The following is a 24436-nucleotide window of genomic DNA, read 5'->3' on the forward strand; positions in this document are numbered from 1 at the left end:
TTCACCAAAAGGCCAGAAACCTCAGTAAGTACTGCTATGCTCTTACACAACCAGGCCCGTATGTAGAGGGCAAGAGCTTCCTTCCACATACTCAGTATTTATATACTCATCCCTTCAAGGCACAACTGTATCATAAGTATTTTGATAAAACCTTATGGAAAACATAAATGTTAGGATCTGTGTGCTTGATTTAATATGCTTGATAACTGTCATGAAAATTGTTATGTGGCTGGGCGACAGTTAATAGGATAGTGGAAAGCCTAAAGTTCAACAGTAGAATAAACTTCTGAAAAGCAAAAAATTTTTAGCATCTAGCAGAGAACTGCAAGGTCATAAAAATTGGGGGTTGAAGGAGGTGATCATTATTCTGCGTTCTGTTTAAGATTCTATGTGAGATAAAGGTCTAGAAAAAAAATACATGAGAATATACCAGTGAACATTCTCTTTAATGGACTACATGCGCTTTTTTTCTTTCTACTTTTCATTAAGAGCCTTGTGTTCCTTTTTAAAGGGTATGTTTAAAGTTGTTACTCTGCCTATAATTCCAGGTATTGGGAGTCAGAGGCAAGAGGATCAAGAGTTTGAGGCCAGCTTTGAGGCAAAGGTAGTGGTGAGACCCTGTCTCAAAAACAAAAGGGCTGGGGCATAGATCAAGTGGTAGAGTACTTGCCTAGCATGCACAAGGCCATGGGTTCAAGCCCCAGTGCCACAAAAAAAAAAAAAGTTACTCAAATGATCTATGAGGAGAGTAACATTATAACTTACTGCTCAAACTGACATATTTTGAGGAATAAAGGGGGCATTATTAATATTGTAAGACAAATGGTAGATACTCAGGCTAATCCTATATAAACCAGGATATATTTATGGCCACACTAGGTGTTATCTTATTATTTGGTTAATATTCTGTCATTATTGTGAAATTTAAAGAAACCAATAAAGTTTATATATATATATATATATATACTCATATAATCATTTTCTAGATTCTAGATGAGTAAATTTTTTTTTTGGCAGGAGTGCCATCTCTACCATATATCCTAATTACATACTTTCGAAAGATGAGTCTTTCTTAGTTTCAGTTACTCATAGAAATTAGATACAGCTGACTTCATTTTTATAAAAGGATAAAAGGCAACAAAATCATGAGCTATTTAAATATGTAAGTATGCATATATTTGGTATATATACTCATTTCATAATCTAGGTAAGGCAAATCCAAATGAAGATCAAAGAAAAAAAGGTTAACAGTCAAAAATGAGGAAATAAGTACTTCGTAGAGCACAGCCTTCTACTCTATAGGCTACAGCTGGAAAAGGTGGAAGGCTGGTAGGCAGGAGTGTGTGAATGTGGCAGTGCACAGCTGCTTGCTTATGATTCCAAACAGGTACATTCTAGAACTCTGGACAGTCTCATTATAAAATATAAAATATGGGAGGTGCTGGGAGGAAGAGCTCAGTGGTAGAAAACGTGTCCATTGTGCACAAGGGACTGTATATAAAAAACAACTCTTCACCATTTGATTAAATACTAATTATATTTATCTAACATTTATTTTGTGACTAGTTTTTCCATTACTGCTTCAAAAAAAATTCAATAAAGCCAATTTTGGTTACAGTAAAGCACCTTGTTTAAAAATAAGAGTAACTCTTGATGGAAACAATAGGACATAAAACCTTTTTTCCTTTGGTTCAAGACATGCTATATTTTTACAGTCAACCCCAAACATAAGAAAGAAATGAGAAGCGAAACTTAACTCACAAAAAGAAAAGTACTCATTAATTTCTCTTCGGTAGATCCCAGAGCAGGCATCTTTGGGTCTGACTTTAATTTAAATCTCACTTAGTGGTCTCAGAAAAGTTCCAGGGGGAAGGTCTTCAGGTAACAAAAGGTTTTTCTCAGTTCTTAAAGGCAGATCCAGGGCAGTTCTGAATTCTGTGCTTTACTTTAAATGCACCTACCATTAGCACACCGTCTATACTGCCGCAGCCAAAAGAAACAGAGGCAGTGAGGACACTGCATGAAGCATGCTTCTAGATTCCCCAAAGGGAAAAGGAAGGTGTGTGTTACTATTTTAAAATGAAAATTATATGGAAGAAATAACTGGATAAGGTAAATTAAAAAATTTTTTGGTAGCAGGCAAATCCTTGAAGTCAATGAAAGAAGCCTTAAGAAAAAACAATTTTCTTTGTCTAATTCAATCCAATTATTTTCTTGGTAAGGAGCAAGTCCACAATGCCTGATGAAACTGTACTGGGTTTCTGGTTGTTAGAGCCTAGTTAAGACTTAAAATGAAACTATTTAAACACTACTTTAGATAAACAGCATGGCTAATAACCTTCACATATTTATTTCATATTCTCGTGCTTCCTATCTCTAAACCATGGTCATTTTCTCCACCTTGTAGATAAACATTACACAAAAAATAGATGCAAACAAAATAAAGGAATAGAAACCCACTGTGAGGAAGTAACAACATAATTCTTATATTGGTTGTAGTTAAGAGACTTCACTTTAAAAATACTTACCAAGGAAAGTGCTGGAGAAAGTTCTGTATAGAAACATTAATCTTTTGTGTTTTAACTGAAAGCTGGAAGCCTAGAGTATAATTACCTCTTTAATAATTAACAAATAATTGTTATAGTCAGAATCTAACACTTTTAGTGTTGATACATTCTATAAGGAAAGGGAATAATCAGAAACATTAGAAGAGTGTATGCATTTGTATTCGTACAGATGGGGCAGGAGGTATATACAACCGTGTATGTGCTATCAATTTCCAAAGCATGGTGAAATTTGGAATAAGAAATTGAAGAGAGGTAAATATTAACTCATTTACTGAATTTACTTAGCTTTTCTCCAAATTACATCTTTAGAAGATTTAATTGTAGCCAAGAGCTATTTTCACAGTTCAGCAGATACGACCAAATGAATGAATTAAAAAATCATTAATTAAAGGGGAAAACAATTTTCAATTGAAAATGTTAGTTCTTAAGTAGACTACATTTAGAAGAGCATACGTCAGCTTGCACACTCTTACTACTTTTGTTTTTAAGTAAAATCCAACTGTGTGTGTGACTGAGTGTCTCCTCATCCCAAAGCTTATCCACATGGGGGTGACTTACACAGAGAATTCGTTCTAGTGAACACCCGACTCACTACTCACTGTGTTGGGAGCCTTGTCAAAACTTATTCCAAAGAGAGAACAAGTGAATTGAATAACTGAAAGAAACATCCATTAAATATGTTCTAAGTATGCCATTTCAAAGTTGCATTTTACAAAGTTGAATTGTTCTGACAGAATTGAGAATATAAAGTTTTGCTTTTTCCCAGCTCCTGTCCCTTCCTTTAAAATTAAGTAGCCTTGTTGGGGGCCGATGACCCATGATTGTAATCCTAGCTACTGGGGAAGCTAAGAATCAGGAATATCATGGTTCCAGGCCAGTCCAGGCAAATAGTTCACATGATCCCATTTCCAAAATAACCAGTACAGGCTCAAGTGGTAGAGTGCCTGCCTAGCAAGCATGAGATGCACTGAGTTCAAACGCTAGTACTGCCTCTCCCCACCCCCCAAAAAAGTCTCAAAATAAACAGTGCAAAATGGTCTGGAGGTCCATCAAGTGGGGAGGGCATTTATTTTGCAAGTGTAAAGCCCTGAGTTCAAACCTCAGTCCCACCAAAATAAGTAAGATCAAGTAAAATAAGGTGGTCTTGAGCTAAGACTTATCTAAGGCTACCTCTGGCATTTTGATCTCCATGCTGCCACAGTCCCTTCAAACTTTCCATGTAACCCTCCCAAGTTGAGCTAATCCAGCTCAAGGTGTGTACTTGGTATACTTTTATGCAGAAAAACTGCTTATGCTTTTTGATTATCTACTGTTTAAACCAAAACAAATCTCAAAAATAAACTGAGCACATTGATGTTGAAACAGAGCTTACCTTAGAACCACGCTCATTAAAGATTATTTCTACATCTAGGATTTTGCCAAACTGCTGCAGAGACAAAAATAAAACATTTATTTATGGTCAGTTTTTTTATTCACATACTTTCCAAAAAAGAAATACTTTTCCTTCTTCTTTGAACTAGTACTTATTCAGGTTCAGTGTTTTTAGGTATTGGTAGGTCCTGATACAAGTTTCTGAACACCACCATCCCCCTAGCACTGAGCTGGTAGTTTCTCCTCTCTCCCCTTCTGGGAGCCATTGTCTGAAGACAGTCACAGTGTTGCCCTATTAGGTACTGCTTATGGGGTTTTTCTAAGTATTCAAATTTTTTTTTTTTTTTTTTTTTTTTGGTGGCACTAAGGTTTGAACTCAGGGCCTCAAACTTTCGGGCATATGCTCTTACCGCTTGAGCCACTCCACCAGCTCGGGGGCTGGCTTTGAAGGCAATCCTCCTGGTCTCTGACTTCTGAGTAGCTAGGATTACAGGTGTGAGCCACTGGCACCCAGCTCAAATTTTTTGAATGTCTCAGTTTTAAAAAGTTAAATCCTACTAAATAAAATGACACACTGTTGAAGGCTGTCCTCCCTCCTCTCCCTCATTTTTTAGTTTTAATTATTTTTTTAAGCAGGGGCCACTCTAATCTCTGTACCAGTTTTAGTATATGTGCATCCCTCCTGTTTTTTTAAAAAGAAAATTAATACAAGTAAGCCACATTCATCATATAAAATCAGAAAATATAAACAAAATAAAGATCAACTGCAACCCCACCATGTTGCATTTTGCAATACCAAGCAGTTTGATATAAGGCCTTCCATCAGCTATATAGACATAAGTAACTATAGACAACAGACACATTCTGCATATTGCTTTTTTATTTTTTTAATTTAGCAAGAGTTATGAACGATTATCCAATTCAGTAATATATACCTGTTGTGTTACTATTTCTGTAGGCTGTAAGACATTCCATCATATTTAAAATATTTATTGACAGAAAGGATGCTTCCATTTATTTGCCACTTTATTATTTCTAAAACATCAAGAAATATTTTATGTAACAGTTCTGTATAGTCATTAAATATTTTAACACTCTCAAAGGTAAACAGAGCTAAATACACAAAACCAAAATAACTCTATTGTCAGGTAGCTAAATAGCTGACTAGAGGGGCTAACCCAATTATGTTAGAGGACAAGACTGCTTTCGTTACTACTTGAATGAATGGAATTGAGGTATGTGCAGTAAATCTCCAGGTAGCCTTTGAATGTTATTTATTTCACTCGGATTTCAAACCAGACTATGGGAAGTGGGGAGAAAAAAAACCCTAAAAAATGAAAAAGAGCAAAACAGCAATTAGTAGCATCTTTATTAAAAACCAGGCATTAAGAACCCACATTTTCTAGAGTAAGACACTTGTACTTGATTCCAGTTTTATCTCTTAACAGAAAATTAAGGGGAGAGGAAAATGTCTTATTCTAGACAGGATGGCACTTAATTTTATTTCTATGCCTATCCTATAAAACTAACATGGAACTTTAGAGTGTGGTTTGCTGGCTTTCATGGTTAAGGAGACTATTTGGTCAAGTTTGCAAAGCTAATAAAATGGAGCATGGAACCCTTGCTCTTTTCCTGCTATTGTCCTAACCGAAAGGCAGCACGCATATGGAGGAAATCGAGTGCCCAGGTGCTCTTTTGAGGAGAAAGTTAGTATTTTTTCACTTCATGCCTATGCATAGGGCATCGTGACTTCAAGAACTCACTAACTGACCTAGGGAGATCTTCAGTGGACACTGGTCTTCTGGCTCAAGAGAAAACAGACTTTCAGCAGATGAACATGTACTCCATTCTCACTCACTCCAAAGACTGAGACATTATTATAGCCTGATGATTCTGAAGAGAACCCAGTAACTCATGCCCTTGGGAAGTGTCTTCTTATAAGTAACTAAGTAAGTCCTTTCTATTTTCTGCTCTCTTTCCTGTAAAGATGGAGAACAGTTGGTTCTATTTTCTGTGGAAATCTCGACTCTGGAAAAAATACAACCAGGGAGTCAACTAAGTACCAAAACTTTGCTCTAGTGTCTTGTCACCACAAAGTGGCCACAACCAAGACTTAAAGCAGGCCATCTGCCTTTCTGACAAAGCACTAGGCAGTTATCACAGTGAAATTTTTATGAATATTATCTCTTGGTCCTAGGTCAAGTTAAGAGTTTTGTCAAATTAAAAACAGAAACAATGTATATAGGCTCAGAGAAAACACTTAACTCTTAGCAGTCATTCACTTTCAACATAAATTTTTGCTATTACACTTTATTTTTTTGGCGGTACTGGAATTTGAACTCAGGAGTTCACGCTTGCTAGGCAAGTGCTCAACCACTTAAGCCACTCTACCAGCCCTTTTTTTCATGTTGGGTATTTTTGAGATAGGGTCTGGTTTTTTGCCTTGGTTGGCCTCGAACTGTGATCCTCTTCATCTCTGCCTTCTGAATAACTAGGATTACAGGTGTGAGCCACCAGCACTTGGCACACTTTGTTTATTTGATGATGATTTTGGGAAGAAGTAAGTAGCTGAAGGAATACAAAAGAGGAAGCAAACCAACTTTCTACACCTAATTTTAAACACTGGCCTTGGCACCACTGAATATAAGCAAGGAAGTAAAAACAAAACATGGAGGTATTTCACAGATATTATTCTATTTTCTTTATAATCCTCTGAAAGGTAGAGATTACTATCTCTATTTTTAGATATGAACTTCAAAATCAAAGAGATTACATCAATTTATCAAGGGTATCAAGCAACTAGAATTTGATCCCATGCTCTTTGATGCCAAAATCCACATCCTTCCCATTTGAATGAGCCACCTCCAAACCTGTATTATCTACACTGTGTGTCTTCTGAGACACTGCAGAGGCAGAGTAGAGAGCAGCAATTAGACGTTCTAAACCAAAGGGATGGCTGAAGACAAAGAAGAGAGGCAGGCAGTAAAGTGGGTTTATATGGAAGGCAAGGAGCTAAGAATGTAACAGGATAAACAAGCATAGGTCCCCACACTTCCCTCACATTAGAATTCCTAGGGATCTTGTAAAAATGCCTCGGTCCAACCTGCTTCCTGGGCCAATAAAACCACAATGTTTGGGATACACACAAGTTTAGGAACCACTGCACTATAAGAATGTACATGTTTGGTCTTTTAGGTGAAACTAAGGATACTACTAGCATGTTTACTAAGCTTGATGTGTGAGTAAGGTGGCCATCTCATCCTGGTTTTAGCATTCAAAATCTCAACTCACAAGAAACCCCTTTAGTTCCAGCAAACAGTTGTATGGCCGTCTTATGTGTGAGACAACCTGCAAAGCTAATGTCTAGAGAGACTGGGTGGTAGAAAAAGGTTTTTGAAGACTGATGACAATACTGATTAACCTAAGAATCTTTCTCAATTCTTTGTAGCTTTATTTCAAAGTAGTAATGACTAAACAGCACATTTGGTGAGTTAAATTCTATTTTAATTTGTAAAAAACCTTAAAAGGACTTCAAAGACTTACCCCAAACATTTGTCGGAGGTCAGGGTCCCGGAAGCGGAAAGGAATATTAGAGACATGTAGTCGTTTAGGGGTGGATTTACTCTCTGAATTTTCACTACTTTGTGTCTGTGACTGCTGGCCATCTGTCTGTGCTCCACCTTCTGTCTGCTAAAGAGAGAAGTAAATGACATTGAACAAGACATAATTACTTCATAAAAATTATGTAAAATAATTAAAGTCCTGTTCTACCATAATCATTCTCAGTGTATCTGTAAACAAAAATGATAACTGTCCTTTCTAACAGAAAAAAACCCAAAGGTGTTATCTATGTTCAAAATGCTATAGTTTACAAACCAAATTTAGGCCTTTTGAATATTTGCACTACATTAGCAAATGGGAGAACAGACACAGAAGTACTAAGGGACTTGCTGAAGATCACACGGAGGTACACTGGGCTAATTGGAGAGGTAAAAACAGTGCCCTTATTCTTAGAGTCTTAGTAGACCTTTCTATTTTTGAGACTTCTCTATTTTGAAAACAAAGACTCTGTTGAACTTAGTTGTTAAGGGCACTGAATCTTTTGCTCTATCTCAGGCTCTCAAGGAAATGAAATAAGGCAATATTTTTCCATTCCATTTCCTCTATTATTTTTAGAATTTATGACTACTCAGTTGTCAAAGTATTATTTATGAAAAGGGAAAGCTAGTGATGATAGTCAATTTGATTAAAAATCAAAGCAGCTTCTTATTTTGAAACAAATCTGTACTCTCCCTTCTCCTTTATTCCATTCTGGCTGACCCCTCTACCTGTGCTGAGCAAAGGTGCATTTAGAGTCTAACTGTTGGTAAAGGCTGTAGGGGGCCCCACTAATCTATTATATAATAGGTAAATACTAGATTAGGTATATATCCATAGTAAAAGAGGAGTGTGATACACATTCTAAATCATAATCTCTTGCAATCATCCAGGAACATTTGTCTAATCTTCCCCCCACTAAATCCTTAAAAAATTATGTTCAGAAACATTTTTTACAAACATCTAATAGGTGTGATACCTGCTAGGCATAGAAGACGACATTTATTTTGAAGTATTCATCTGGAAAACCTTATGTTTTTACTATTCTCTGTGAAGTGCATACCAAACCAAATGACTTGTTGAGTTGATTAACATACTTTTAAAACAGGAGTGGAACTTGCATTTCTTACTATCTTAATTGAAACAGAAATTAAGTTTCTAGAATATTCTTCTGGGTGATACAGGACAAATCTCCATCCTCAGAGCCAATGTTCAGCTAAAGGACACTATGAATCAGAGATACTTTTGGTTCAAAGATGTGAGCAAACATTTTGAGATCTGAAACTTTAAAATATAAAGGATAATTAAGAATAAACTAGGCTGTGCACCAGTGGCTCACACCTGTAATCCTAGCTACTCAGGAGGCAGAGACCAGGAGGCAGAGCCCAGGCAAATAGTTCATGAGATCCTATCTTGAAAAAACCCTTCACAAAAAAGGGCTGGTGGAGTGGCTCAAGGTGAAGGCCATGTGTTCAAGTCCCAGTACCGCCAAAAAAAAAAAAAAAAGAATAAATTCAGTGAATACTAGTTTTTCAAGTGTCAAATGGCAGCTTTTTATCTCATTCCATTCAGGCCTTGCAGATGGCTTAAATGTGCAATTCATGGGACATAAAAACAGCAGAAAGAGAAGAGCTATGAAGCAATGTTCTGAGAAAGTGTAAGGTTTCCAGTTGTCACATGAAGTACATTAACAAAACAAAGCAAAGATGAAATCCACTAAGTTACTAAAACAGCATGATAGAAACCAACAAGCATCACTTGTAACTAATTCAAGCACCTTCAAACTAGCCTCTGACATCTCACAGCTGGATCACAGAACTCTCTTCAAATTTTAAAGGCAACCAATCTGATCTGTGGGATGTCAATGTATCACTGAGAAAAGTTAAAAAAATTGATTCTGGGGTACCCTCTCTTGGGACCCGCCCCCAACTCTGGGGGCTCTACTCTTCTACTTTAAACTTTCTATCTCAATAAACTCTCCCGTTGTAAACTTAAAAAAAAAAAAAAAAGATTGATTCTATGAGCTCCAAATCACAGTTTCACATAGAACTTATATATGTAGTCCATGTAACCTGGCACGGGGTATTCAAAATGGCAGGGTAATTGAACACTAAGGATACTTTAAAGAATGCCGAAAGACTACTTAGTTGCTACTCTTGAGAATTCTTTGTTGACCTGAAGACACAATTTAAGAAGGTTAGAAGCCAGGGTGGCTATTTTCCCAGTTTAGAGTAAACACTTAGGTTTCTTAAAAATATGAGGTCATTAACTTTAGGGACATCTGGGAAGTGGAAAAAGTGAACTATCATTTCCAAAATTTTCAAGCCTTCTGACCTAATTTTAAAATAGTAATTTAACATAAACACGCACAAGTCATATAAGCATAGGGCTAAATGAATCTTCACAAAGAAAGCACACCCACATACGCATCAAATTAGATCAAAGAACAGGACACTCCAGGAGCAAACCAGGAGTCCAGTCGTTGGACTCCTGCCAAAGGCTCAGCACTGTCCTAACTTCTGCCTCTACAAGTGAGTTTTGCTGTTTTTCTGAGACAGGGTCTCATTATGTAGTCCAGGCTGGCCTAAAACTTGGGATCTTCCTGCCTCAGTCTCCTGAGTGTGCAATACCACATCCAAGTACTTTTATTGTTTTTGAACTTTTAAAAAATTGTATCTGTCATTATTTTATCTTCTGTACATTCTTTAATGTTTATTTATAACCCTGTTTTGTCTTTTTTTTTAAATTATTTTTTCATTATTATTGTATTGGGGTATATCATGACATTTACAAGAGTTCCTACAATATATCATAGTTGAATTCAACTGTTTTGGAATTTAAAAAAAGAAATCATACAGTATGTTTCATTTGTGCCTGTGTTCTTTCACACAGCTTATTTATGAAACATGAATATTGTTAGAATGTATTTGTACTCTACTGTATAAAGAAGCAGAATTTGAGCTGCTTTCTATTTTTAGCTATGTAGAATGTTCTGTGAACACCCTGTTTGGTGCACATGAGCAGGGATTTGTGCTGGATGTGTGAATATCACAATGCTCTGGCATGTTCTCTAAGTGGCTGTGCTAAAGTATTCTCTCATCAACTGTGTGTGAGCTCTAGTTGCTCTCAGTGTTGTCACTTTACTCCTGGTGGGGGACAGTGGAATCATTTGTAGCTTTAATTTGTATTTCTCTGATGCACTGATCACCTTTTCATGGTTATGGGACATTTTGATATCCTTTTGTGAAATATCTGTGCAAAACCATGGCCCATCTTCTATTAGGGTGACTGCTTTTTGCTTATGATTTATAGGTGCTACTTATAAATTCTGGGTAAGAACCTTTGCAAACGATTATCTTTTTTGCTCTGTAGGCCAACCCTCAGATTTTTAACATGTTTTAATTTGTTGGTGACATCACCTCAAACTTCTCCACCACTAAAATAGCTAACATAAACACCTCATTCTTTGAATAGACACAGTTAGCTTTTCAATTTGCTTTGCTCAAATCTCACCAGAAAACTTATTTGACCTCATTGGAGCCAACAGACTCCACACTTCGCTATCCCTCATCTATCTTTACTTCTTTTGTCAAATTTTGGTTTTAAACCTGTCTTTTCAATCTCCTTGGTTGAATTTGCTTATAAAAACTGCAACCTTGTATGAATCCCACCATCAGTTCTAAGCTTGACCCTGGCCAGGTAACCACTGGTGAAGGAAAGTCATTTACTTGGGCTGCTGAAAGGCCCAATAGCCACACCAAGCCCAAAAGGGCTCTCAGGGCTACCAGCAATCTCACCAAGTGCCTCAGTCACCTAGCACTCCTGTTTTCTATCAACAGTGCTTCACACTTGCTTTTCTGTCTTTACACTTCAGGTATTTTCTTCTTTCACTTATGAGGAGTCTGAGGAATAGGAAGACTGCTTAAGTGATTGAGCAAGGACTCCAACCCAGGCAACCTGGCTCCTGTGTGTATCCTAAAGCCACTACATTATATGTCCTTTTCTTTAGTCCCTGGAAGTCTATGAGGCATGTAACCCTCAAATGACAAAGAAGAAACTAAGGCATTGTGAGGTTGACAGATACCCCAGGTCACACACTAAGTGGAGGAGCAGGGTTTAAAGCCAGGCAGTCGGATCTCTCCGGAGCACTGTCACTGCTACTCCCCTTCCCTTAGTGGGAGGAAGGACACTCATGCATCCCATTCTCTCGCTTCTAAGGACCTGCAGCTGAAGAAACAAGAATTCTCCTGGGTACAGGCAGATGTGGGGGGTAAGAGAAAGGGAAAGCTAAGCACATAAAAGTTTGTAGGTCTTACTGTGAACAGTGAATAGTTAAACTCTTCTAAGAAAAAAATCTAAGTCAGTAACAGCACTGGTTTGCTTTATTTTCTATTGTTAAGCACTGAGCAACTTTACTATCTACATAAACAACCTCTCAAGGTTGTGCTTTCCCCCTTGGTGGTCACTGTCTGACTAAGTGTATTCACTGGGCAGAGGATGAAAGAGGAGAGGCTGGTGTCTGTTTACCCACAGTTCATAGGGAGGACCAGCAACAGAATGGCTCTGATGCAATCATGTGGATGGATGAAGCCTGTGCTTCATCCAGCCTTCAAGAACAGCTTCCCAAGTGAGGCCTGTGATTTGCCACACAGCCCAGGAGCCCAGGCCTACTACAGCTAAGACACAGATTGTTTTAAGCCTCAAAAAACCTCACCTTAGAAATGAGGACTAAAAATACATGTGTGTGCGCGTGTGTGCAGGTGTTTAAGATAGGGTCTTGCTATGTTGTCCAGGCTAGCCTTAAACTCCTTGCTTGGCTCAAGTGATCCTCTTGCCTCAGCCTTCCAAGTGCTGGGATGACAGGTGTTACTACAACTTGGTCAAAAATAAATCTTATTATTTTGCAGTGTTGGGGATTGAACACAAATGCTACATGCTTTTTATTTATTTTGAGACATGTCTTGCTATGTATCCCAGACTGGCTTCAAACTCAGGATCCTCCTGTCTCAGGCTCCTACGTGCTGGGATTACAGACAGGTACCATGATGCCCAGCTTTTTTTTTTGTAGTGCTGGGGTTTGAACTCAGGATTTTGCACTTTTTTTTTTTTATTCATATGTGCATACAAGGCTTGGGTCATTTCTCCCCCCTGCCCCCACCCCCTCCCTTACCACCCACTCCGCCCCCTCCCTCTCTCCCCCACACCCTCAATACCCAGCAGAAACTATTTTGCCCTTATTTCTAATTTTGTTGTAGAGAGAGTATAAGCAATAATAGGAAGGAACAAGGGTTTTTGCTGGTTGAGATAAGGATAGCTATACAGGGCATTGACTCGCATTGATTTCCTGTGCGTGTGTGTTACCTTCTAGGTTAATTCTTTTTGATCTCACCTTTTCTCTAGTTCCTGGTCCCCTTTTCCTATTGGCCTCAGTTGCTTTTAAGGTATCTGCTTTAGTTTCTCTGCGTTAAGGGCAACAAATGCTAGCTAGTTTTTTAGGTGTCTTACCTATCCTCACACCTCCCTTGTGTGCTCTCGCTTTCATCATGTGCTCATAGTCTAATCCCATTGTTGTGTTTGCCCTTGATCTAATGTCCACATATGAGGGAGAACATACGATTTTTGGTCTTTTGGGCCAGGCTAACCTCACTCAGAATGATGTTCTCCAATTCCATCCATTTACCAGCGAATGATAACATTTCATTCTTCTTCATTGCTGCATAAAATTCCATTGTGTATAGATACCACATTTTCTTAATCCATTCGTCAGTGGTGGGGCATCTTGGCTGTTTCCATAACTTGGCTACTGTGAATAGTGCTGCAATAAACATGGGTGTGCAGGTGCCTCTGGAGTAACCTGTGTCACAGTCTTTTGGGTATATCCCCAAGAGTGGTATTGCTGGATCAAATGGTAGATCAATGTCTAGCTTTTTAAGTAGCCTCCAAATTTTTTTCCAGAGTGGTTGTACTAGTTTACATTCCCACCAACAGTGTAAGAGGGTTCCTTTTTCCCCGCATCCTTGAGGATTTTGCACTTGCTAGGCAGGCACTCTACCATTTGAGCCACAAAGCCAACCCTTTTTTGCTTTAGTTATTTTTAGCCATTTTTCAGCCTTGATCCTCCTACCTTTGCCTTCCTAATAGCTGAGACCTCAGGTGTGCACCACCACAACTGCTGGTTGCTATTTTTTGCCCAGGCTGGTCTCAGACAAAATCCTCCTGAGTAGCTGGGATTACCACTATGTACCACTGTACCTGGTGACATATGTACATACAGCATATGCTTAGGAATACAATATAATATATCCTTATTTTGAGCTAAAATGCATAAAATATTTTTGGGAAACACTGCTCGCTTTTAAAATAAGTTGCAGAAATGAACTGTCACCTAAGTCAGCATGTTAATTCACTATTTTTAATAGTGTATTTCTAATATCTCATTCTCAGACACAGAAGCTTAATTATCTTTATAAGCTCTCCCTCCCACTAAAATCATTCATTAAACATCTATTATATACCAGTGTCAGTGGTAAAAAGAGGGCAGGTATTATTTCTTGTCCTCCAGGAAAATATAATCCAATAGGTAGTTGGAAAAAATATATATAAAAATAAAAATCTAATATTTGAAGATTATTCGCTAAGGCTTACCTATTTCAAATACTTTCGTTATTTATGCTTGCTACCATTTAGAAAAATTATCTAAACATATAGGAACTTCAGGCCTTTCTTTTCTGCAGGCAGGCTCTTTGCTAACCGCCTGTCTGCAGGCCAGGAGGCAGCCCCTAACTCCTCCCTCTTTTGCAAATGCACAGTATGGAACCAACTGACAAGTCAAAACAAGCTTTCCTTGTAACAGCAGAAGTTTCTGGCCTGATGTTAAAATCAACTTCTAAAATTCATTTTAAAGATAAAAGTTTCAGAATTAAACATGTAGTTCTTATTTTACTATGAGAAGTCCTTTCTTTTTATTCTTTCCAACAATGAGATAAGTCGATCCAATCCAACACAAACAAGATCTGCACTAAAAAGCAGCTGTGGCTTACACTAGCTAGGCATAGTGATGCATATCTGTAATCCCAGCATTTGGAAGGCTGAGGCAGGAGGATCTTGAGTTCAAAGGTAGCCTATGCTGCACAGTGAGATCCTATCTCAAAAATCCAAGGGCAGGACAGGGGATACAGCTCAGTGACTGAGTGCTTGTCTAGCACATGCAAAACCCTGGTTTCAATTCGATCCCTAGCATCACAAAAATTAAAAAAAAAATAAGGCACAGACATTACAAATAGGAACAAATGACTTTAAACATCCTAAGAGTTAAAAGTTATTACATTAAAGAATTATGTAAACAGGTAATTTCCAAAGCATCTCTAATTTAGTCTCACAACTACTCCATAGAGTCAGTGGACTTTACTGGCTTTAACTGATAGAGGAGGAAACTGAAACCTGGAAGTAAAAACAATTTACTTAAGAAACAGTTATTGCAATAAGGATGACACAATCTTTGACTACTCTCCTTTTTACTTTACTCACAAATTACCTGTCAAATCCTGTATATTCCATCTTCATTATTTCTCCTCTATATAACTACTGTGTCCTCCTTATGCAGAACCATACTAGAAACTCTTGGTGGAGGACTCTTTTCACCCAGGCTTCTTGCCCCTCTATTCATCTCACCTACAATGCAGTTGATCATCTTCCTTTTGCTCACTTCATTTCCTCACCCCCAAATCTTCAATGAAGTCCATTTTTCAGCCTGGCATTCAAATATACTTACAATTTGTACTCCACTGACCTTTCTCCTAACTTTTTTCTCTTTAGCTTTGGACAAATGGAAATCCATGGCTTTTTGGGGGGGGCCCTGGGGTTTGAACTTAAAGCCTCACGCTTGCTAGGCAAGTGCTCTTACCACTTGAGCCACTCCATCAGTCCCAAATCCATGTTTTTATCCAAAGACATTTTGATTCTTCCCTTCTCTGCATCCCTTATTTGAGAACTGACTTTTCTTCCTACTACCATCTATGCAGGTCCGAATTTCCATCACTGATAATACAAGGCCCAGATCAACTCTGCCTTCACTAGAAGCCTCAGCTTCTCTCTCAAGAACAGTCAGCACTTACCTGCACCTTGTGTTTCATCTTTTTGCTGCACAACTACCAGTGCCAGGCTCTGTGATAAGTTAGGGGATGCAAAGATGAACTCAAAAGGACCTTTTCTTTAAAGCTTATAGTTTAGTCTGGGAGATAAAAGTGAATAAAAAAAAATCACAGCTTGTAAGTTTCACAAAAAGTGGTGAGCACAGGGTTTTACTAGACCTCAAGTAAAAGATTCATAAACTAAGACTTTGACTAGAAAAGTTGAAATGGCATTCCAGAGGCTCAGGACCTGAGGAGAGGACTGAGGAACATACACAGAATCTTCTTTCATTGAGTTTGAGAGGAGGAATTAAGAGTGGTTTAGTGGAGATTATGGACCTAGAACCCTCTCTTTCCCTCCTAAAAATCTTAATAAATCACAAACCATAATACTGCTTGTGGAAGCAATTTTTAAACTGAAAGGTGCCATATAAATTTGATATCAGTAATCTGTAAATTCTTATCTACATTTTGAATTTAATTTGCCACATGAACCGCTAGACCATTTTATGAGAAACATAAGCAGAGAGTAAAAGTTTACTAGAATAATCTAAATGTTGTCAAATCTAGGATTTATGTCATACTGCTCAATCTCTCCCTCTAAAAAACACACCCCTAAATGCACATACATGTGCACATACGTGCACACATCTTCTCTCTTCAAAGGTAAATAGAGTAAAAGTAGAGAATTTATGCTCACATCTAAAGTGTATACTTTAAAAAATAAAGAGTATCTTTCATCAGAGCTTCCTAATAAGTTCTCATTTTATTGTTAACAACTGCCTATCATTGTTCACAGGTGCAACTCAAAGGATTTTCCATTTTGTTCTCACCTGGTTTCTTTCTTGTTTAATCACCAATAAACTCACAATCTATGTTTTTTTTCTTCTTTTTTTGGTGGTACTGAGGTTTGAACACAGGGCCTCAACACTTGCTGGGCAGGCACTCTACCACTTGAGCCACTCTGCCAGCCCCAAACTCACCATCTATGGATTGCTAGTCTTATTTCATAACTTCTTTGGGAACTCAAATTGCTTGACATGCAAACTTACATAGTGAACAGTTTCTGATGTGGATGAGGAACAATTTTGAGCTGTGCATGTTTATTATTAAGGAGCAGAGTTTGCCCTTAGTCATCACCATCAGGAACACATAGGCTGACGGTCAGAAACAATGGAAATGGTAATGATAAGGGAAAACAGAAAAGGGAAATAGGCAGGGGTGAGGAAGTGTACAGTGGGAATTTGTAAAATGCCATGAAATGATTTGGAGAGGGACTTCTGGCTATGACAGTGGAACAGATCAGTGAATTCTTTCTGTGAAATAAAATAACAATAAGAAAACAAAGTTATCAAAATCAGCCATTTCAGCTTTCTGCAAATCAATCAAAGGCAGACAAAAAACAGAGAAATTTCCTGCAAGCTTGCTAGAGCTTTCTGCGCCATGAAAACTAGCACTTTTTGCTTCAAGAGAGGGCAGAGGAAAAAGGGACAGAAAACCCATGATTTTGTCAGCTAGAAGTGGCAAACCTGGTAAGAACCTAACAGATTTTTCTAGCTTTAGCTTGTGGTCTAAAATGGTGGATGTGGCTGGGTCCTGGAGAAAAACAGAACCACAGAAAGACTAGATAAGGTTTCCTCATATTCTTGAGTGGCTCCAAAACCACATGGGCAAGAAGGGGAGGCCCAAGTCTCAACAGAGAGAAAACTCAAGATGGGCTGAACTTTGAATGCACTTCCTAGCACTCAAACAGTTGGATGGACAGAGGGCAGCAGCTCTAAAGCTCCAGGAACTCGAGCCTGACCTCTGCCCTAGTCATGGCTGACCAATAAGCTGTGGAGACATAGGAGTAATGCTTCTCCAGGTTAAGGGTGGTGGTGATGGGGGATATGAATGAAACAGAATGAATCACTAAACAGAAATACCAGTGCCATCACACACTGCAGTGCAGGAGTCAGATTCCAGGGTAGGTAAATTGCCTAAAGCACAGGCGACTCCTCATCACAATCAACTGGCTCTCATTAGAGGCCAAGGGCAGCACAGTGACCTAGTCTAAGTACTGGAGGAGGAGTAGGGAAATAGGGGATGGGTGTGTGAGGGGAAGCTAGTGGTAGAGCACTTGCCTAACATGTCTGAGGCCCTGGTTTCAATACCAACACTGAAAAACAAAAACCAGAAAGAATTCTATACCTAACTGGTCTTCAAAAATACATAGGCATAAAAGACATTCACAAATAAACATAAACAGAATTTATTTCAAGCAGATCTACACTACAAAAAAACACTAAAAGCAGCCCTATAGGATGAAAGGAAGTGACACTGGATAATAACTCGGATCTACAGGATAACATGAAGATCACTGGAAATGACAAATTATTTTTAAGACACATTAATTTGATGTGGAAAATATATAGCGAATTCTAAAACTCAACACCTAAGAAAATCAATAACCTGATTAAATCTTACCAAGAAGATATAGAGACGGCAAATGCGCACATAAAATGATATTACACATCATATTTCCTTAAGGAAATGAAAGCGAAGACAACAGTGGGCTGCCACAACATGACTGTTAGAATGGTTCAAACACAGGTCACTAATAACTCCGAACACCGCCAAGGACGCAGAGTGATAGAAACTCTCATTCACTGTGGCAGAAAGAAAAATGGCGTAGTGCTATGTAAAACAGTCTGACAGTTCTTTACAAAACTAAACAAACTCTTATCATATGATCCAGTAATTGTGCTCCTTGGTATTTATCCAAAGGGGCTGAAAACTTAAGTCCAGAAAAACCCTGCACACAAATGTTTACAGCAGCTATAATCATAGTTGCTAAAACCTAGAAGCAACCAAGAGATACTGCAGAAGGTGGATGGACAAACTGGAACCACCACAAAATGGAGTATTATTCAGAGCTAAAACAGAATGAGCTATCAAACCAGGAAGACATGGAAGAACCTTAGGCACATATCACCAAGTGAAAGAAGTCAATGTGGAAGAGCTGCATACTATACGTTTACAACTATGTGACATTCTGGAAAGGGCAAAACTATACAGAAAGTAAAAAGATCAGTATTCCAAGGTTTGGAGGAGGGAGGGATGAACAACTAGAATAGAGGATATTCAGGGTAAGGAAATTAATCTGCATAGTGCTGTAATGGTGAATAAATGTTCAGATATGTTTATCCAAACCTATAAGATATACACAATCAAAAGTGAACCCTAATGTAAAATATGAACTTTGGGTGATAATGACAGGTTAATATAAGTTTATTAACTTTAACAATATACTATTTTGGTGCAGGGTATTAATACTGAGGGAAGCCATGAAGATATGGGAGAGGAAAGTATATGGACTATGTCTTCTTCTTAATTTTGATATGAATCTAAATCTGCTCTATAAATAGTCTTTTAAAAGAGCTAAGATTGTTTGACATAATTATTATATTATTGCATTTCTACTATATACAAGTATTTTATATGTATTGCTATATATATATATATTTATACACATATATGACAATATAATAGCACAGATGAGTATGAGAAGTGGAGCTATATTGGAGCAAAGCTGCTATATTTTACCAGAATGATACATATAGACATAGGCACATATACACACATACACATATATACCTCAACTGGTTGTGTTTACTCAAAACTGTAATCTCTTGACCAAGCACTAAGAAAATATAAGAACAAAAATACAAATTAAAAATAACTAAGTTGTATATGATGGTACATGCTTGTAATTCTAGTTATTCAAGAGGCTAAGGCAGGAGGATCCCAACTTTGAGGCTAGCCTGGGCAAATTAGTGAGATTCTGTCTCAAAAAATAAAAATGGCTGGGGATATAGCTACACAATACTGTGTAGCATATGTAAGACCCTCGGTTCAATCCCTAGAAGCCCCCCCCACCAAAAAAATCCCCAATCTCTCCCCTAAAACACACTCCCAATAAACAACTAATGAAAGAAAATCAAAAAGGGATTTAATGGCTCCAATAAAAATTATTTAACTGAAATCAGTTAAGAAGGAACAGAAGAACCCTTCAAAAAACAGAAAAAAAGCCCCCCAAAACAAAAAAGAGACATAGTAAAATGGCAGACCATAAGTCTACTTATATTAATAACTGTATTAAAATGTAAACAGACTAAATGCTCCAATAAACAGGTGGACAATTTCAGACTGGATAAAGAACATCCAGTTATATTTTTCTTTTTTAAACAAAGATGTACTTTCGATTAAAAGAGGTTGAATCAAAGTGGCTGAAAAGATATACCATGTAAACAGCAAGGAAAAAAAGAGCCAAAGTAAGTAATCCAGGAGTCATGGTGATCACATGCCTATAATCCCAACTACTTGCGAGGCAGACCAGGAGGAGCTCAAGATCCAGGCCAGCCTGGGCAAAGGTAGCAGCAAGACCATCTCAAAAACAAAATAAAAACAAAAGGGCTAGGAGTGTAGCTCAAGTAACAAGGCACTTGCCTAGCATTTGCAAGGCCCTGGGTTTAACCCCAGTACTGTAAGAAAAAAAAAAAAAAAAGTAAATATAAAGGCTGAAGTGGCTATATTAAAATCAGACAAAATAGAATGTAAGGCAAGAAATATTACTAAAGACCCTGAAAAGGGGTCAACTGGTTGGACTGCTTTGTAGGTTAAATTATCTACTTACAAAACCATAAACAAGTCTCAATAAATTTTAAAAGACTGAAATTACACAAAGTATTTCTCAAACCACAAAGGAATTACATTAAAGAAAGAAATCTGGGAAATTAAAATTAACATACTTCTATTAATTCAGGATCAAAGAAGAAACTGTAGGGAAATTTTAAAAACATCTTGAAAATGAAATAATAATCTATCACCATTTATGGGACCCAACTAAAAGGACAGTTAAGGAGAAATTTAGAGCTTTAAACACAGAAGGAAGAAAACCTAAAGTCAATCACCTTAGTTTCTAACTTAAGAAGCTATGAAAATAAGACCAAGCAAACAGTAAAGATCAGAGTGGAAATCAATAAAATATGGAAAAGAAAAACAATAAAAAAAAAAAAACTACTGTGACCTAAAGCTGGCTTTCTAGAAAGATATGCAAAATTAATATACCTTAGCTAGACTGACTAAGAAAAAAAAAAAAGAAGACATAAATTACCAAAATCAATAATGAAAGACAGGATATCAGTGCAGACTATAGAAAATGAAAAGTACTATGGGAGATCATTACAAATATTTTATATTAACAAAGTTGTAAGTTTAGAGGAAATAAATTCTCAGAAAGACACAAATTACCCAAAATGACAAGAAACAGACAATGAAATAGTAAAGAACAGGAAATACAAAGACCAATAACTAGTATAGAAACAGATTTAGTAATCAATACCTTGAAAAGACTCAGATATATATTTTATATATCTATAAATATAAATATAAAAATTAGAGGGCTCTTTTGATAGAGTAAAAACCCCTTTTAAAAATCCCACAGACAATATGATTTGCTGAATTATGATATGTGAAACATATGTATGGTTCATTTATAACATTTCTTTTTACTTTAGCAAGTAAGTAGTAGGGATGAGGTCAAAGGGATGGGATGGTGCTAGGGACTAGAAAACCAGGCACAGAGTTTGGACTTTATTCTAATTGTGTTAGAAACAGAATTAAGCAGGAAAACAGTACAATTTGAGTTTAAAAAAAAAAGCCAGAACAACATCTTGGCTGCCATGTGGAGGATGGATGGCTACATAGTAGTAACACAGGAAATAACTGATGTGGTTTAGACCAGCATGGCGATGCCTTACCTGAATCAAAATCCCTTAACAACCTCTTGAGACAGGTGCTATTATCTTCATTTATCTTCTTAAGCCAAGGCACAGGGAGATTAAATAACTGGCCTAACATCTTATGCTTAGGAGAACCTTAGGTGGAATTCAACTGTAGCCATCTCTTTCAACAGCAGTAGTGAGAAGAAGAGGGTGAAGTAGTGAAATGTTTTGAACTGCAATTGATGAGACTTGTTAATGGATTAGAAGTAGATATGAAGAACATAAAGAAAGGACCCTTAGGTTTTCCTTAAGCAAGTGAATTTGTTATAGAGCCAGCATATAAAATAGGAAGATGGGATCCAGGACTCAAACTTGGGAATGCTGTGACATTAAAATTTGAACAGAGGAGGAGGAATCAGCTAAACACCCAGTGCTGAGGAGGAAAACTGGGAGGGCATAAAACTAAGAGACCACGTATTTTAAGGAGGAGGCAAAGTGTAGAATGCTGCTGAGAGACTGTACAGGTGAGAACAGTGAAGGGGTTGCACAATGGAGGTTCCTTGGGATGTTGAGATGAACAGCATGCCCTAAATTTACTTTCACCACTGTATTTACTTTGCTGTTGCCTATATCTCATCTCTATATGGTTGCAGTGATCTGGGCAGGACCAAGGGGTTTAATTCAAACTCCCTATCTTTTAATCATGATGCTTGGCGTAGATCTGCAATTACATGCATGCTATGCAATGGAACAAAAATGCTCAATGAATTCAAAGGGTTTTCTGGTTCTTTTGATTAGGGTGGAGATTTCAGTGTGACTAACACACATCCTTCTACCTCCATCTCCTATCCTAAGTCACATACCGTGAGAGATCCATTTTGTGTGCTGGGTGAGTTGCTACTCTGTTCTCCATGGGCTTGCGTGCCTGCGTAGAGTGTCAGGTTATGCTCACTGGTCTGGCCGGCGTAGTCCTGAGTGTGTGGCACTCCATATTCTGTGGGAATTCCATTCTGTGGAGGTGGTGGGAATGGGATGGTAGTAAAAGGCTGAACCATTGTGTCAGGTGTTGTTGTTGGCTCCTGGTTACCCTAGAACACACAATGAAAGATAAAGGGAGAAAGATGACTTTACTTATTTAAATCCTCATTACAAAATTACTCTAAAGTGAGTATGCAGAATTCTCCAGCAATTCTTATCACATAGGTAGCACAGGACACTTACTTCCCTGGATGGGGAAAAAACTGTTATACATATACATACAGATGGATTTAAGTAGAAACACATAAATACCTCAACTTAGGCTAATTTGTGGTTACTATAAATTACTCCATTAAAGCTGACTAGATGCCAAGGTCAAGAATTTTCCTTTAAACCAAGTTTTAGAAAATATCTGAGGGTTAGGGGCATGGCTCAAATGGTAGAGTACTTGCCTAGCATATACAATGCCCTGGGTTCAAGTCCCAATACCATGCCAAAAAGGGGGAGAGAGAGAGAGAGAGAGAGAGAGAGAGAGAGAGAGAGAGAGAGAGAGAGAGAGAGAGAGAGAGAGACCCAGGAAATTTCTCCCACAAGATAAGCTGTCAGAACTAGTGGAGTGGCTCAAGTGGAAGAGCTCCTGCCTAGCAAGTGTGAGGCCCTGAGTTCAGTATTGCCAACAAAACAGAAAAAACACCAAAATATAAAAAAAAAAGAGGTGAAATTAGTTTGGGCCATTAATATCTTCTTTAAGATCCTCTTGGGGCTGGCAGAGTAGCTCAAGTGGTAGAGTGCCTGCCTAGAGAGTGTGAAGCCTGGCATTCAAAGTGCCACACACACACACAAAAAAGACAACACAGGCCTCTAGATTTTTAGAATATCGAGTTCAGAGGGAAGCATATTTCTAAAAAAAACAATCTTTAGAAATTAAGGTACAGATTTATTTAAATCTTAATTACTAAGTTAATAATAATAAAACTTTCCTTTAGGAGATAAGTGCAGTAGCTCATGTTTGTAATCCCAGCAACTTGGGAGGTGGAGATCTGGAGGATAGTGGTTCTAAGACAACTCAGGAAAGTTAGTGAGATCCCCATCTCAACAAACAAGTCAGAAATGGTGCTGCATGCCTATAACCCTAGTTTCACAGGAAGAACAGGTAGGAAAATCATGGTCCAGGCCAACTGTGGGCCAAAAAAAACAAAAAAGAAAAGAAAAGTGAGACCCCATCTGAAAAATAACTAAAACTTTTTTTTTACAGTCCTGGGAATCGAACTCAGGCCCTTGAACATGTGCTAGACAGCATTCTGCCACTGAGCTACATTCCCGGCCCCTGAAAGTTTTCTTTAATTCAAAACATTAGAAACAAACACTTCTCAGACTGAAAAAGAATATGGAGATGATTTTCACAATTACTGTGAGCCCTATAAGGCTAACGATGTACCAGAATGGCTCTCCATCTGGCCTCCATTCCCACATGCTTTTGTTTGGAATCCCAAGTGGTATCTGAAATGTCAATGAAGAAAATGCAAGATGCAGGAACTATGGGAAACTCCAGAGAGAGGCCATTTTGGTGCCAAGGCCTCTTTCTCACTTCTCTTCTGTCTTCAAGGTCAGATATAAGAGAATCTTGTGTTACAGATTTTGCAAAGCCTTCACTATGATCCCTTCTCAACAACTGACCTCCAACCTCTCATTTCATTCTATAAAAAGAGGCCATTATTTTACTGAAGACACACCAGTCTGCAAAGTCTTGGGCCACTGTCTTTCTGGAAATAGCTGGCAAAGATGTCTGAAGGCATCCACATGATAGTGTATAGATAAGGTCCCCCATGGTTTAGACATAAGAACACTACAGATCAAAGAAAATCGGGCTTGTGTCATCGCTTCTTTCAAACAAGGAAGAACCATTCCACTTCTCTCTCATCCCAATTATCCTTTCTCCTCAGTTTGAGAGGATTCTGCACCGGCCCAGAATTGTAGGAACTTGCACTTTCTGCAGCAGTCTCTAAACAGCATCCCAGGCTTTCCTCAT

The 24436-nt window shown here is 37.9% G+C and overlaps 1 protein-coding gene across 36 annotated transcripts in view; it reads right to left on the reverse strand.

Moving 5' to 3' along the window:
* Rbfox2 (RNA binding fox-1 homolog 2) overlaps positions 1–24436 on the reverse strand; it is a 247718-nt gene that overhangs the window by 32861 nt on the left and 190421 nt on the right. For 27 of the 36 annotated variants that reach the window (XR_012450989.1, XR_012450990.1, XM_074084367.1 and 24 more), the window contains 3 exons: positions 22293–22517; positions 7482–7628; positions 3940–3993 (listed from right to left, as the gene is read on the reverse strand). Coding sequence is in view for 34 of the 36 variants with exons in the window: in XM_074084367.1 (XP_073940468.1) it covers positions 3940–3993; positions 7482–7628; positions 22293–22517 (426 nt within the window). In the remaining 2 variants the exon portion in view is untranslated. The remainder of the gene's footprint in view (positions 1–3939; positions 3994–7481; positions 7629–22292; positions 22518–24436) is intronic. The other 9 variants (XM_074084369.1, XM_074084364.1, XM_074084366.1 and 6 more) reach the window with 1 other exon arrangement.

Source organism: Castor canadensis, chromosome 8, assembly GCF_047511655.1.
Source record: "Castor canadensis chromosome 8, mCasCan1.hap1v2, whole genome shotgun sequence".
Classification (NCBI taxonomy): Eukaryota; Metazoa; Chordata; class Mammalia; order Rodentia; family Castoridae; genus Castor; species Castor canadensis.